At 35.8% G+C, this 12,500-nt stretch overlaps 2 protein-coding genes and 2 non-coding genes across 4 annotated transcripts in view; 2 read left to right on the top strand and 2 right to left on the bottom strand.

Annotated features, from left to right (window-relative positions):
• Positions 1 to 51, top strand: part of TRNAS-GGA (transfer RNA serine (anticodon GGA)) — an 87-nt gene extending 36 nt beyond the window's left edge. The window contains exon 1 of the tRNA in view: positions 1 to 51. This exon is cut by the window's left edge and continues 36 nt beyond it. This is a non-coding gene — a tRNA (tRNA-Ser).
• Positions 52 to 1,288: 1,237 nt separating this feature from the next.
• On the bottom strand, positions 1,289 to 1,361 carry TRNAT-UGU (transfer RNA threonine (anticodon UGU)). The gene has a single exon. It is a non-coding gene; the product is annotated as a tRNA-Thr (tRNA).
• A 3,858-nt stretch (positions 1,362 to 5,219) lies between these two features.
• LOC135659484 (ATP synthase subunit beta, chloroplastic) lies at positions 5,220 to 10,554 on the bottom strand. Its single transcript, XM_065176306.1, has one exon. The coding sequence runs from the start codon at positions 10,069 to 10,071 to the stop codon at positions 8,575 to 8,577; it is 1,497 nt and encodes a 498-aa protein (XP_065032378.1). The 5' UTR covers positions 10,072 to 10,554; the 3' UTR covers positions 5,220 to 8,574.
• A 143-nt stretch (positions 10,555 to 10,697) lies between these two features.
• On the top strand, positions 10,698 to 12,442 carry LOC135659485 (ribulose bisphosphate carboxylase large chain). The gene has a single exon (XM_065176307.1). The coding sequence runs from the start codon at positions 10,900 to 10,902 to the stop codon at positions 12,361 to 12,363; it is 1,464 nt and encodes a 487-aa protein (XP_065032379.1). The 5' UTR covers positions 10,698 to 10,899; the 3' UTR covers positions 12,364 to 12,442.
• Positions 12,443 to 12,500: the final 58 nt, after the last annotated feature.

The following is a 12,500-nucleotide window of genomic DNA, read 5'->3' as shown; positions in this document are numbered from 1 at the left end:
AACTGCTATGTAGGCTTTTGTTTACCGAGGGTTCGAATCCCTCTCTTTCCGTTTCTCTTAATTCACCAACGTTACTGAACACAATATATCAAATCAAATAACAATTGATACCATCATCCCAACAAGAGGACCTGACCTTTTTTTGATAGAAATTCTCTATTCCTAATTACATTACTGTGGTACGTAAAATACAAATATCGGAAAAAGAAAGAGCAAAAAAATCTTACTGCTGATCCATTTGTGATACGTGAATGAGAAAAATGCGGATCAAGGCCCTTAGATCTATTTATTTTATTTCGGCGAAAAGAGACAAAATTCTCTGAAACTTTCTTTGTTATTTTCGTTAGGTTCAAGTCTGACGGGAATAATATTCTACGACTAACAACTCATTTATTTTCAAATCGATCCATTTACTATCTATTATTTGATTTACTACTCCTTTATATTGGAATGAGTCAAAAGTCAAATGTTTTGGCAATTCCTCGGGGGGGGATAAGGCAATATAATTTTGAATCAGAGCTTTCGATCTTTGTTTATCCTTCGTAGTAATAATATCTCTGGGTTTACAACGATAACTTGGTATATCCACTATACGACCATTAACTAAAATATGTCTATGGTTAACTAATTGCCTGGCTCCAGGAATGGTCGAAGCCATACCCAATCGGAAAAGGATGTTATCCAAACGCATCTCAAGTAATTGTAGTAAAACCTGACCTGTTGACCCTTTAGCTTTTCCAGCGATATGCACATATCTAAGTAATTGTCGCTCTGTCAGACCATAATGAAAACGCAATTTCTGTTTTTCTTCTAGACGAATACGATACTGCGATCTTTTCCCAGAACGCAATTGGTTTTTAAGATCACTTCCGGATCTAGGTCTTTTACTAGTTAGTCCTGGTAAAGCCCCCAGACGGCGTATTTTTTTGAAACGAGGTCCTCGGTAACGAGACATAAAGACTCCTTTTTAATTTTATGGATTTTATTGAAATTTCATTTTTTCAGAATAAAAAAATGAAAACTGAACTATAAATTAAGACTGAACTAAGGGATAAACAAAGCAAAGCTAAATTTACCGAAATACTACAAAGTAGAATAAAATAAATTGTATCAATATCCGGATTTTTTGTATATATAGGAAGTTGCAGCTCCGTTTTATGATTTGTTCGGTAGAGAGAGATCTAATTGTTCCAATACATTTTTTGGTCATGGTTGCAAGTTACCACGACATAACATATGGGAAAAGGAGGAGAGAGATTATCAATCACGGAAAAATCGATAGAGAAAAAGCCGGCTATCGGAGTCGAACCGATGACCATCGCATTACAAATGCGATGCTCTAACCTCTGAGCTAAGCGGGCTCACATAACATAACAGAAATAGTATATAGAAATTGAGGAAACTACCGGATTTTAGCTATTAGCTGATCTTATCTATTAGCTATTCGTTTAATATTAACTATGAACTATAACTATATAACTATACTATAACTATATAACTATATAGTATAGTATAGTTCTATATAGTTATATAGTATACTTCTAAACTATATACTATAACTAACTATAATAATAATTCTGACTATTCTTCTGACTATTCTAACTATATCTAACTATAATATACAACATAATGTATTTATTTATATATTTATATTTTATATATTTATATTATGTTAATTATAGCTATAGCGAATCGGTCCTAAGATAAAAAAAAAGATAAGGATAAAGATACAATCTAAATGAAAATGAGACATTCCTCTGGTTTGATTCGGAAAAGGAGGAGATAGGACAAAAAAAAAGAAGAATGAATATCGACCGTTCCACTATTCCAAATCGCACTGTAAAAATGAAAGGGAGGGAGAAACATATATATGTTGGATATATCTATCCATATTGAATTGCGGATACATCAATGATAGAATCATTTCTGATTGAAACAAGGTTCATTCAATATAAATGAACTGATGGGGGATAGCCAAAAAAATCAAACAGCAGCATACACTTTTTCAATATAGAAATCATTATCTAACGAATTCAACGGGTCCAAACAAACAAAATAAATGAAAAGGATAGTTGGAATTCCAACTAGGTCTTGGTATCAAAGGGGATATGGCGAAATCGGTAGACGCTACGGACTTGATTGGATTGAGCCTTAGTATGGAAACCTGCTAAGTGGTAACTTCCAAATTCAGAGAAACCCTGGAATTAAAAATGGGCAATCCTGAGCCAAATCCTTATTTTGAGAAAACAAAGGTTTATAAAACTAGAATTTAAAAGGATAGGTGCAGAGACTCAATGGAAGCTGTTCTAACGAATGGAGTTGACTACGTTTTGTTGGTAGCAGGAATCCGTCTATAAAAATTACAGAAAAGATGGTCCTATATACCTAATACGTATGTATACATACTGCCATATCAAACGATTAATCATGACCCGAATCTATTATATTATAATTATATATAATTATAATATGAAAAATTCAGAGTTATTATGAATCCATTTCAATGGAAGTTGAAGGAAGAATCGAATATTCAATTATGAAATCATTCATTCCAGAGTTTGATAGATCTTTTGAAAAACTGATTAATCGGACGAGAATAAAGAGAGAGTCCCATTCTACATGTCAATACCGACAACAATGAAATTTATAGTAAGAGGAAAATCCGTCGACTTTTTAAATCGTGAGGGTTCAAGTCCCTCTATCCCCAATAAAAAGCCTATTTTACTTCCTAAGTATTTATCCTCTTCTTTTTTTTCATCAGTGGTTCAGTTCAAACAAAATTCACTATCTTTCTCATTCACTCTACTCTTTCACAAACGGATCCGAACTAAAATCCTTGGATCTTATCCCAATTTGGATAGAACCTGTACAAATGAACATATATGGGCAAAGAATCTCTATTATTGAATCATTCACAGTCCATATCATTATCCTTACACTTACTTGTCAAATTTTTTACTACTTTTTAGTCCCTTTAATTAACATAGACACAAGTACTCTACTAGGATGATGCACGGGAAATGGTCGGGATAGCTCAGTTGGTAGAGCAGAGGACTGAAAATCCTCGTGTCACCAGTTCAAATCTGGTTCCTGACACGTAAATAATGTATCGGATAGATATTCATACAAATTAATCGAGATAGATCGGGCGTTAATAGTCTAGAGCATGATACGTATTTACTCATCTAGATGTTACATATTTACTCATCTATTACATATATTTACTCATCTATTACATATTTACTCATCTAGATATATATATATATATATACCTCCCCTTGGGGGGATTGGTTACATATTTACTCATCTAGATGTATATATATATATACCTCCCCTTGGGGGGATTGGTAAAAAATATATGTATGGATGGTTATGGTAAAGAACAAAGTGAGATTATGCTCCCGTCTCTTTTTTCTTTCTTGTTTCTTCATACTGTGCTTTCTCTCATTCAAAAAGAATATTAAGTCTTCATCTATATTCAAAATAAAAATAAATAAGTAAAAGTAAAAAAAAACTTAAAAGTCGAGAGGAGTTAAAAGATAGCAATAGACAGAATGCACTTCAGACACAGTACAAATAAAATCCAATCCCTTTTCATTTCTTCATTTCATATTTTTGACATTTATTCCATTTCTTCACTCTTGCTTACGTTACTTTCCGAGGTCCATCTACATCTAAGTAAGTTATGTGCGCGGTACAAAGTTCATAGTGCAGAACTCTTTTGATTCATCCCATTGTTTCTGCTCATACGAAATGGATATGATCTATTCCAAATTTTGGAATATAAATGAAGTTTTTTTTAGGTTATCCATAATACGAATTAAAGTCCGGTTACTTTCTTTCATCTAGAACGGAACGTAAAAATATTCCTTCACTTGAAAGAAATCTGGAATCGTGTCATAGTCGTATTAAGTAAACATTAATTTCTTATCATTTAATGAGCATCTTGTATTTCATAGAAATTGGGGGTAATATAGTCCTTACGTAGGGGCCAACCTATCCAACTTTCCGGCATCAAAATACGTTTAAGGCGTGGATGATTATCATAAGAGATTCCCAACATATCATAAGATTCGCGTTCTTGAAAATCAGCACTTCTCCAAATCCAGAAAACAGACGGGATTCTAGGATTATTCCTTGGGGCAAATACTTTTATGCATACCTCTTCTGGTTTAGCTATACCATACTGTATTCTCGTAAGATGATACACACTGGCTAAAAATCCGCCTGGTGCTACATCATAGGCACACTGGGAGCGTAAATAATTGTAACCATATACATATGAAATGACAGCAATGGAATCCCAATCCTCGGTTTTTATTTGTAAAGTTTCTATTCCTCGGCAATCAAAGCCCAAAGATCTATGAACTAAATCATGGTTGACTAACCAATCAGATAAACGATCCTGCTGCATCTTCTTGATCTCTCCCACATTTGTATTTGTATGAGTATTTCAATTTACAATGAAATTTTTAAAGATTGACCCTTTCTTTCTTATTCTGCACAAAAGAACCTTACCTTGTCTGATTCACTAATTCATGGGGAGATACTGAACTTTTGGATTTGAAAAATGTTTCAGAAGGTATCTCTGAAGTAGATGGTGATTGATAGAGCAATTCTTGATCATAATTTCCAGTATGAGTACTGCGTCTAACACAAAACTTGTGATTGGTAGTAAAACATCGATTTTCCTGTTGAGACACAGTTCTATCTTCAAAGATTTCTCGAGATATTTTCTTACGAAGTTTCGTTATAGCATCTATAACCGCCTCTGGTTTAGGTGGGCAGCCCGGCAAATAGACATCGACAGGAATTAGCTTATCGACTCCACGAACAGTACTATAAGAATCAGTACTGAACATCCCTCCTGTAATAGTACAAGCTCCCATAGCAATGACATATTTTGGTTCAGGCATTTGCTCATATAATCTTACTAAAGAAGGAGCCATTTTCATTGTTACTGTGCCGGCTGTTAAAATTAGGTCTGCTTGTCTAGGACTCGATCTTGGTACCAATCCATAACGATCAAAGTCGAATCGCGAGCCTATTAATGAAGCAAATTCAATGAAACAACAACTGGTACCGTATAGAAGCGGCCATAAACTGGAAAGTCTTGACCAATTCGAAAGATCATTCAATGTAGTTGAAATAACTGAATTGGTAATTGTTTTGTCAACTAAGGGAAACTCAATCAAATTCATAACTGTCTCAATGTAATCTTTTCCTTCATTTTTATTTTGATTGTCTGAATATTCAGTTAAGACCATTCCAATGCTCCTTTTCGCCATGCATAAACTGAACCAACAATTGGGATAAGCACAAAAATTAAAGCTTCGATAAATACAGATACACCCAATACATCGAAACTCATTGCCCATGGATAAAGAAAGACCGTTTCAACATCAAAAACAACAAAAACTAGAGCAAACATGTAATAGCGGATTCGAAATTGTAACCAAGCATCCCCAATGGGTTCTATACCCGATTCATAACTAGAGAGCTTCTCTGGTCCTTCACTAACCGGGGCTAAAACTCCGGAAATTACAAATGCCAAGATAGGAATAACGCTTGATATTATTAGAAATGCCCAGAAAATATCATATTCGTGAAGCAGAAACATAAATGTACTCCTATTAATGTGGAATATGCTGAATTATTCGATTCGAATCGGAATTGTCAATTCATCCATAACTTCTTATCTTAGGCGAAACAAGAATTGATTTTGATCAAATCAAACTGCATAGTTTAGAGTTTGTTTGCTGTGGGGCATGTTTTGTTTAAAGATTCATCTAATGGAATCCCACTTACATTTTGGATTTCGATTCTATTTAGATATGGTGTAGACATAGGATGCTCTTACACAAACAAAACTCTCTCACTTTGTCTTGGGTTCTCTATCCTCTAGAAAAAGGTAATAAAATACTAAAATATCCTATGCCTATAACTATTCCTATGCCTATAACTATAATAAATATCAATACCCTATAATATAGTAAAGTAAATATCCTATAATTAAATACTATGAATACTATATTCATTAGAATACTATGTTGATTATATATAATCAACATAATGAAATAATAATAATTTCATTTCCTTTTTTTAAAACTTAAATTTTTCAATAGTCATATGGGGTAAAATGTCTAGGGATTTCTAGCATATTCTATATTATTCGAAGTATTCCTTTTTCATTAAAATCTGGGTATAGGATCATTGCTTCTATTGATTTGATACGAATATGAATACATAATCTAATGCATCGAATGATTTTTTATCTTTTTCTTGTCCTAGATTTCATTTCTATTTTTCTTAATTGATTCAATCCGTTGAATTGAGAGGTGACATATAACAACTTATATCTTTCTATACAAAAAATTGGAAACTTGGAACCTGTACTATCCCACCTCCTCAGAAATAAATAAGAAGAATCGAGTTATTTCATTAGAGTTAGAATGAAAGATTCATTCTATTTCGGACCAATCTCTAATACTAAACAAAGATTACGATTTGGAATGAACCAAAATACTTGTTTGTTTTGTTACGGCAATAACGCTTAATAATATAATGGTAAGACCAAGCAATGGGTTAGATTTCGCTACAAGAAAAAGGTTTTACAGCAAACCTATACTAGACAATGAAACATAGCAAAGAGTGGAGTAGTATAATCGACGGAATCATAAATGATTTACATAACATTTTCAAATAGAAAGAATCACACATTATCGAATGATTCGACGGACCAAATCAAATCCACAAACCCACTCAACTCATAGAATATAGAAGAAGAAACGTTAATATATTTAGGCCCAATTCGTTATCTCTCCATTATCTCTGAATCAATCAATAAGGTTGCTCTTGTTCTGCCAAAAAACGATTAGTGATTAGTTAGGGGGATTCTCCAAATACAAGACAAGACCCAAGACCAAGAAAAGAATAGGTCCTAGACCCATGTGACTTAGGATTAGACTTGGTTGGTCCCATAGAAATGAAAACCATACTAAACTATATACTAAACACTAAACTATATACTAAACAAAAATATAATATATTAGGATTAGGGCTATACGGACTCGAACCGTAGACCTTCTCGGTAAAACAGATCAAACTGATTATTATCGAAATGATTCGAACTGTTTCAAAGACCCAACATGCATTTTGTTGCATTGGGCTCTTTCATCAACTGATGTAAAGATCAGTTAGTCCACCATATTTTTTCTTTAGAGGAAGATAATGAGATGGTTCCATGTGCTCTGATTTATTATTTGTATTCTGATCTAGGAGCAATACCAAAGTGTTTCAAAGAAGGGTTATCTTGACTTAGGTCTGCCTTCGGCCTAGATCAACCTAAGTTAAATGGAATCTCTATCGCTCCGCTGCAACAGTCGAATATGAGACTTCATACACCTTAAAGTTCATAGGACGAAAAGAGGTTATTTTGAGGCCCTTATACTCATTATGCCTAGCATTGAATGGGCTGGGTATTTACCTTATCAACTATCAAATCAATGGCGGGTTCTATTTGATTTGGCAACTGAATTCGCGCCTGAATCGGACCGAACCAAATATTTGTCAGGCTATTGTTCTCTTGTTCCCTCGAACCTATGGAGTAAGACATCGATTTCTCAATACGATCAATTATGTTCATTGCATAATAGGCTCCTTTGAAAAGCATTGGCGCGCGTGTAAACGAGGTGCTCTACCAACTGAGCTATAGCCCTTGTCATAGACATCTTAACATATAGATAATTTCTTGTCAAGATGGATATTCCATAATCCACATCATAGCTCTCTGATCTATTTATTTTATTTACGCTTAACAGAACAGATTTATTTACGCTTAACAGAACAGATTAGTATTGCTTAGAAATAATATTCCACCTATAATCCCCGAAGTGATGGGTTCTTTTTGTGGTGATAAATGACCTACTTAACTCAGTGGTTAGAGTATTGCTTTCATACGGCGGGAGTCATTGGTTCAAATCCAATAGTAGGTAGAACTTATTAGATACCGGAGTCGATGAAATGATATCTAATAAGTTTTTCTACCCCATCTTCTTTTTTTGTTTTATCAGATTAGACTTGATTGTGTTCAATTGGCAGAATCAACATGTGGTGTATAATAAAGAACTTTTTAAAAACTTCTCTTTATTATTTTGATGTATTGACTTGACTAGTAGGAAATAACATTGACAGCCTCTACTCGTGTCCTAGCTCGTCTGAGAGCTAGATTCGCTTCAATTGCTTGTCTCTTACCCTCAGCTCTACTCAAGTTAGCTTCAGCTATTTCAAGAGCTTGTTGAGCTTCTTGCGGATCAATGTCAGTACTTATTTCCGCATCATTTCCTAAAATGGTGATTTCATTATTACCTATTCTAGCGAAACCACCCATCAGAGCCACCGTTAACCATTGGTCGTTGTTGAGGCGTATTCTCAAAAGACCTATATCTACAGCCGTGGCAATAGGGGCGTGGTTTGGTAATACGCCAATTTGGCCACTATTAGTAGATAAAATTATTTCTTTCACTTCTGAGTCCCAAATAATTCGATTAGGAGTCAGTACACAAAGATTTAAGGTCATTTCTTCAATTTGCTCTCCTCTTCTAAGTTCATAGCTTTCGCGGTAGCTTCATCGATGTTACCTACTAAATAAAAGGCCTGCTCGGGAAGACTGTCTAATTCTCCGGAAAGGATCAGTTGAAACCCCCTAATTGTTTCTGCAAGACCAACATATTTTCCTGGAGAACCAGTAAATACTTCTGCCACGAAGAAGGGTTGTGATAAGAAACGCTCGATTTTTCGTGCTCTTGCTACAGTTAAACGATCTTCTTCGGATAATTCGTCCAACCCAAGAATAGCTATAATGTCCTGAAGTTCTTTGTAACGTTGTGAAGTTTGCTTAACTCTTTGCGCAGTTTCATAATGTTCCTCGCCAACGATCCGAGGTTGTAACATAGTTGACGTTGAATCTAAAGGATCCACTGCTGGATAAATACCTTTGGCAGCTAATCCTCTCGATAATACGGTAGTAGCATCTAAATGTGCAAATGTCGTGGCAGGAGCAGGGTCGGTCAAATCGTCCGCAGGTACATAAACGGCTTGGATCGAAGTTATAGATCCCTCTTTGGTAGAAGTAATTCTTTCTTGCAAAGAACCCATTTCTGTACTAAGGGTAGGTTGATAACCCACTGCAGAAGGCATTCTCCCCAATAAGGCGGATACTTCTGATCCTGCTTGGACGAAACGAAAGATATTGTCGATGAATAGAAGTACGTCTTGTTCATTAACATCCCGGAAATATTCCGCCATAGTTAGGGCAGTCAAACCAACTCTCATACGAGCTCCCGGCGGTTCATTCATTTGACCGTAGACTAGAGCTACTTTTGATTCTGCAATATTTTTTTCATTAATTACTCCGGATTCTTTCATTTCCATGTAAAGATCATTTCCTTCACGAGTACGTTCGCCTACTCCGCCAAATACAGATACGCCTCCATGAGCTTTGGCAATGTTGTTGATCAATTCCATGATGAGTACTGTTTTACCTACTCCAGCTCCTCCAAATAGTCCGATTTTTCCTCCACGGCGATAAGGAGCTAAAAGATCCACTACTTTAATTCCTGTTTCAAAGATTGATAATTTCGTCTCTAACTGTATAAAGGCAGGTGCAGGTCTATGAATAGGAGATGTTGTGCTAGTATCTACAGGACCTAAATTATCAACAGGCTCCCCAAGAACGTTGAAAATTCGTCCGAGGGTAGCTCCACCGACTGGAACGCTTAGAGGAGCTCCCGTGTCAATCACTTCCATTCCTCTCATCAGTCCATCTGTAGCACTCATAGCTACAGCTCTAACTCGATTATTTCCTAATAATTGTTGTACCTCACAAGTCACATTAATTTGCTGACCAATAGTATCTCGACCCTTAACTACCAAAGCGTTATAAATATTAGGCATCTTGCCCGGAGGAAAAACAACATCCAGTACTGGGCCAATAATTTGAGCGATACGCCCTAGGTTTTGTTCTTCAAGTGTGGAAACCGCAGGACTAGAAGGGGTAGGATTGATTCTCATAATTATAATTAAAGTAAAGTATGTCGAAAGTTTTTTTGAATAGTGCCATGCCAAGTCGAAAATAAATGTCCGATAGCAAGTTGATCGGTTAATTCAATAAGAAATAAATGGGAGTTAGCACTTGATTTAGTTGGTACCACCCAACCGAATACGATTCAATCGTTTACTCATTCAATTACTCATTCAATGAGTCAATTTTCAAGTTCAGCCAATCCTTCTTTTTTTCAAAAGAAATATTAAGTACATGAAATCACGAGTAAGTCTCTTTCATTTCTCTATCATTATAGAAAAACCATCCGTATTAGATTCTATTATCTATAGAATTCGAACCCGAACTCCATTTATGATTCATTATTTCGATCTAATTGGCCATTGTTCTTTTTTTTTTTTGAATAGATATTGGATTTCCGCCTATCTATTCTTTATACCCTTTTAGGATGAATTATGCCTATTTTCACATCTAGGATTTACATATACAACATATATCACTGTCAAGAGTGAATTTTTCTTAGTATTTGGATTCAAAATAAGAAGGAGATCCATTTGATTTTATTGTAAACTTGCAAAACAAACATTGGGTTTGGGTTGCGCCATATATATCAAAGAGTATACAATAATGATGTATTTGGAGTATACAATAATGATGTATTTGATGAATCAAATACATGGTCTAATAATGAACCATTTCATTTTAACATAACATTGAAATTAGTTGATAATATTAGTTGAATATTTTTTTTCTTTTTTTTTATTTTTATTTTTGTCAAAGGTTTCATTCATGCATAATCTATATCGAGTAGACCTTGTCGTTGTGAGAATTCTTAATTCATGAGTTGTAGGGAGGGACTTATGTCACCACAAACAGAGACTAAAGCAAGTGTTGGATTTAAAGCTGGTGTTAAAGATTACAAATTGAATTATTATACTCCTGACTACGAAGTCAAAGATACTGATATCTTGGCAGCATTCCGAGTAACTCCTCAACCTGGAGTTCCGCCCGAAGAAGCAGGGGCTGCGGTAGCTGCCGAATCTTCTACTGGTACATGGACAACTGTGTGGACTGATGGACTTACCAGTCTTGATCGTTACAAAGGGCGATGCTACCACATCGAGGCCGTTGTTGGGGAGGAAAATCAATATATTGCTTATGTAGCTTATCCTTTAGACCTTTTTGAAGAAGGTTCTGTTACTAACATGTTTACTTCCATTGTGGGTAATGTATTTGGTTTCAAAGCCTTACGAGCTCTACGTCTGGAGGATCTGCGAATTCCCACTTCTTATTCCAAAACTTTCCAAGGCCCGCCTCACGGCATTCAGGTTGAAAGAGATAAGTTGAACAAGTATGGTCGTCCCCTATTGGGATGCACTATTAAACCAAAATTGGGATTATCTGCAAAAAACTACGGTAGAGCGGTTTATGAATGTCTACGTGGTGGACTTGATTTTACCAAAGATGATGAAAACGTAAACTCACAACCATTTATGCGTTGGAGAGATCGTTTCTTATTTTGCACCGAAGCACTTTTTAAAGCGCAGGCCGAAACAGGTGAAATCAAAGGACATTACTTGAATGCTACTGCGGGTACATGTGAAGAAATGATGAAAAGGGCCATATGTGCCAGAGAATTAGGAGTTCCTATCGTAATGCATGACTACTTAACTGGTGGATTCACTGCAAATACTAGCTTGGCTCATTATTGCCGTGACAACGGCCTACTTCTTCACATCCATCGCGCAATGCATGCAGTTATTGATAGACAGAAAAATCATGGTATGCATTTCCGTGTACTAGCTAAAGCATTACGTATGTCTGGTGGAGATCATATTCACGCCGGTACAGTAGTAGGTAAACTGGAAGGGGAACGTGAGATGACTTTAGGTTTCGTTGATTTATTACGTGATGATTATATCGAAAAAGACCGAAGTCGCGGTATTTTCTTCACTCAAGATTGGGTCTCTATGCCAGGTGTTCTGCCCGTGGCTTCAGGGGGTATTCATGTTTGGCATATGCCTGCTCTGACCGAAATCTTTGGGGATGATTCCGTACTACAGTTTGGCGGAGGAACTTTAGGACACCCTTGGGGAAATGCACCTGGTGCAGTAGCTAATAGGGTGGCTTTAGAGGCGTGTGTACAAGCTCGTAATGAGGGACGTGATCTTGCTCGTGAAGGTAATGAAATTATCCGTGAAGCTAGCAAATGGAGCCCTGAACTAGCCGCTGCTTGTGAAGTATGGAAAGAGATCAAATTCGAATTCGAACCAGTAGATAAGCTAGATAAAGAGAAAAAGTAAGTGTGCATAATTCAGTAATTCCTGTTTGTTCTCCTAATTGATTGCAATTAAAGTCGGCCCAATCTTTTCCTAAAAAAAAGATTGGGCCGATTGCCGAATAAAAAAAAAAAGAATGAGCATTCTATACTATGTATTTG

Source organism: Musa acuminata, unplaced genomic scaffold, assembly GCF_036884655.1.
Source record: "Musa acuminata AAA Group cultivar baxijiao unplaced genomic scaffold, Cavendish_Baxijiao_AAA HiC_scaffold_449, whole genome shotgun sequence".
In the NCBI taxonomy this organism is placed as follows: Eukaryota; Viridiplantae; Streptophyta; class Magnoliopsida; order Zingiberales; family Musaceae; genus Musa; species Musa acuminata.
Note: the sequence above shows the minus strand (reverse complement) of the source record. Positions and strands in the feature narration are given on the sequence as shown.

Coding starts and splice junctions, on each gene's coding strand:
- LOC135659484 (XM_065176306.1), bottom strand. CDS start 10,071: ATGAGAATCAATCCTACCCCTTCTAGTCCTGCGGTTTCCACACTTGAA.
- LOC135659485 (XM_065176307.1), top strand. CDS start 10,900: ATGAGTTGTAGGGAGGGACTTATGTCACCACAAACAGAGACTAAAGCA.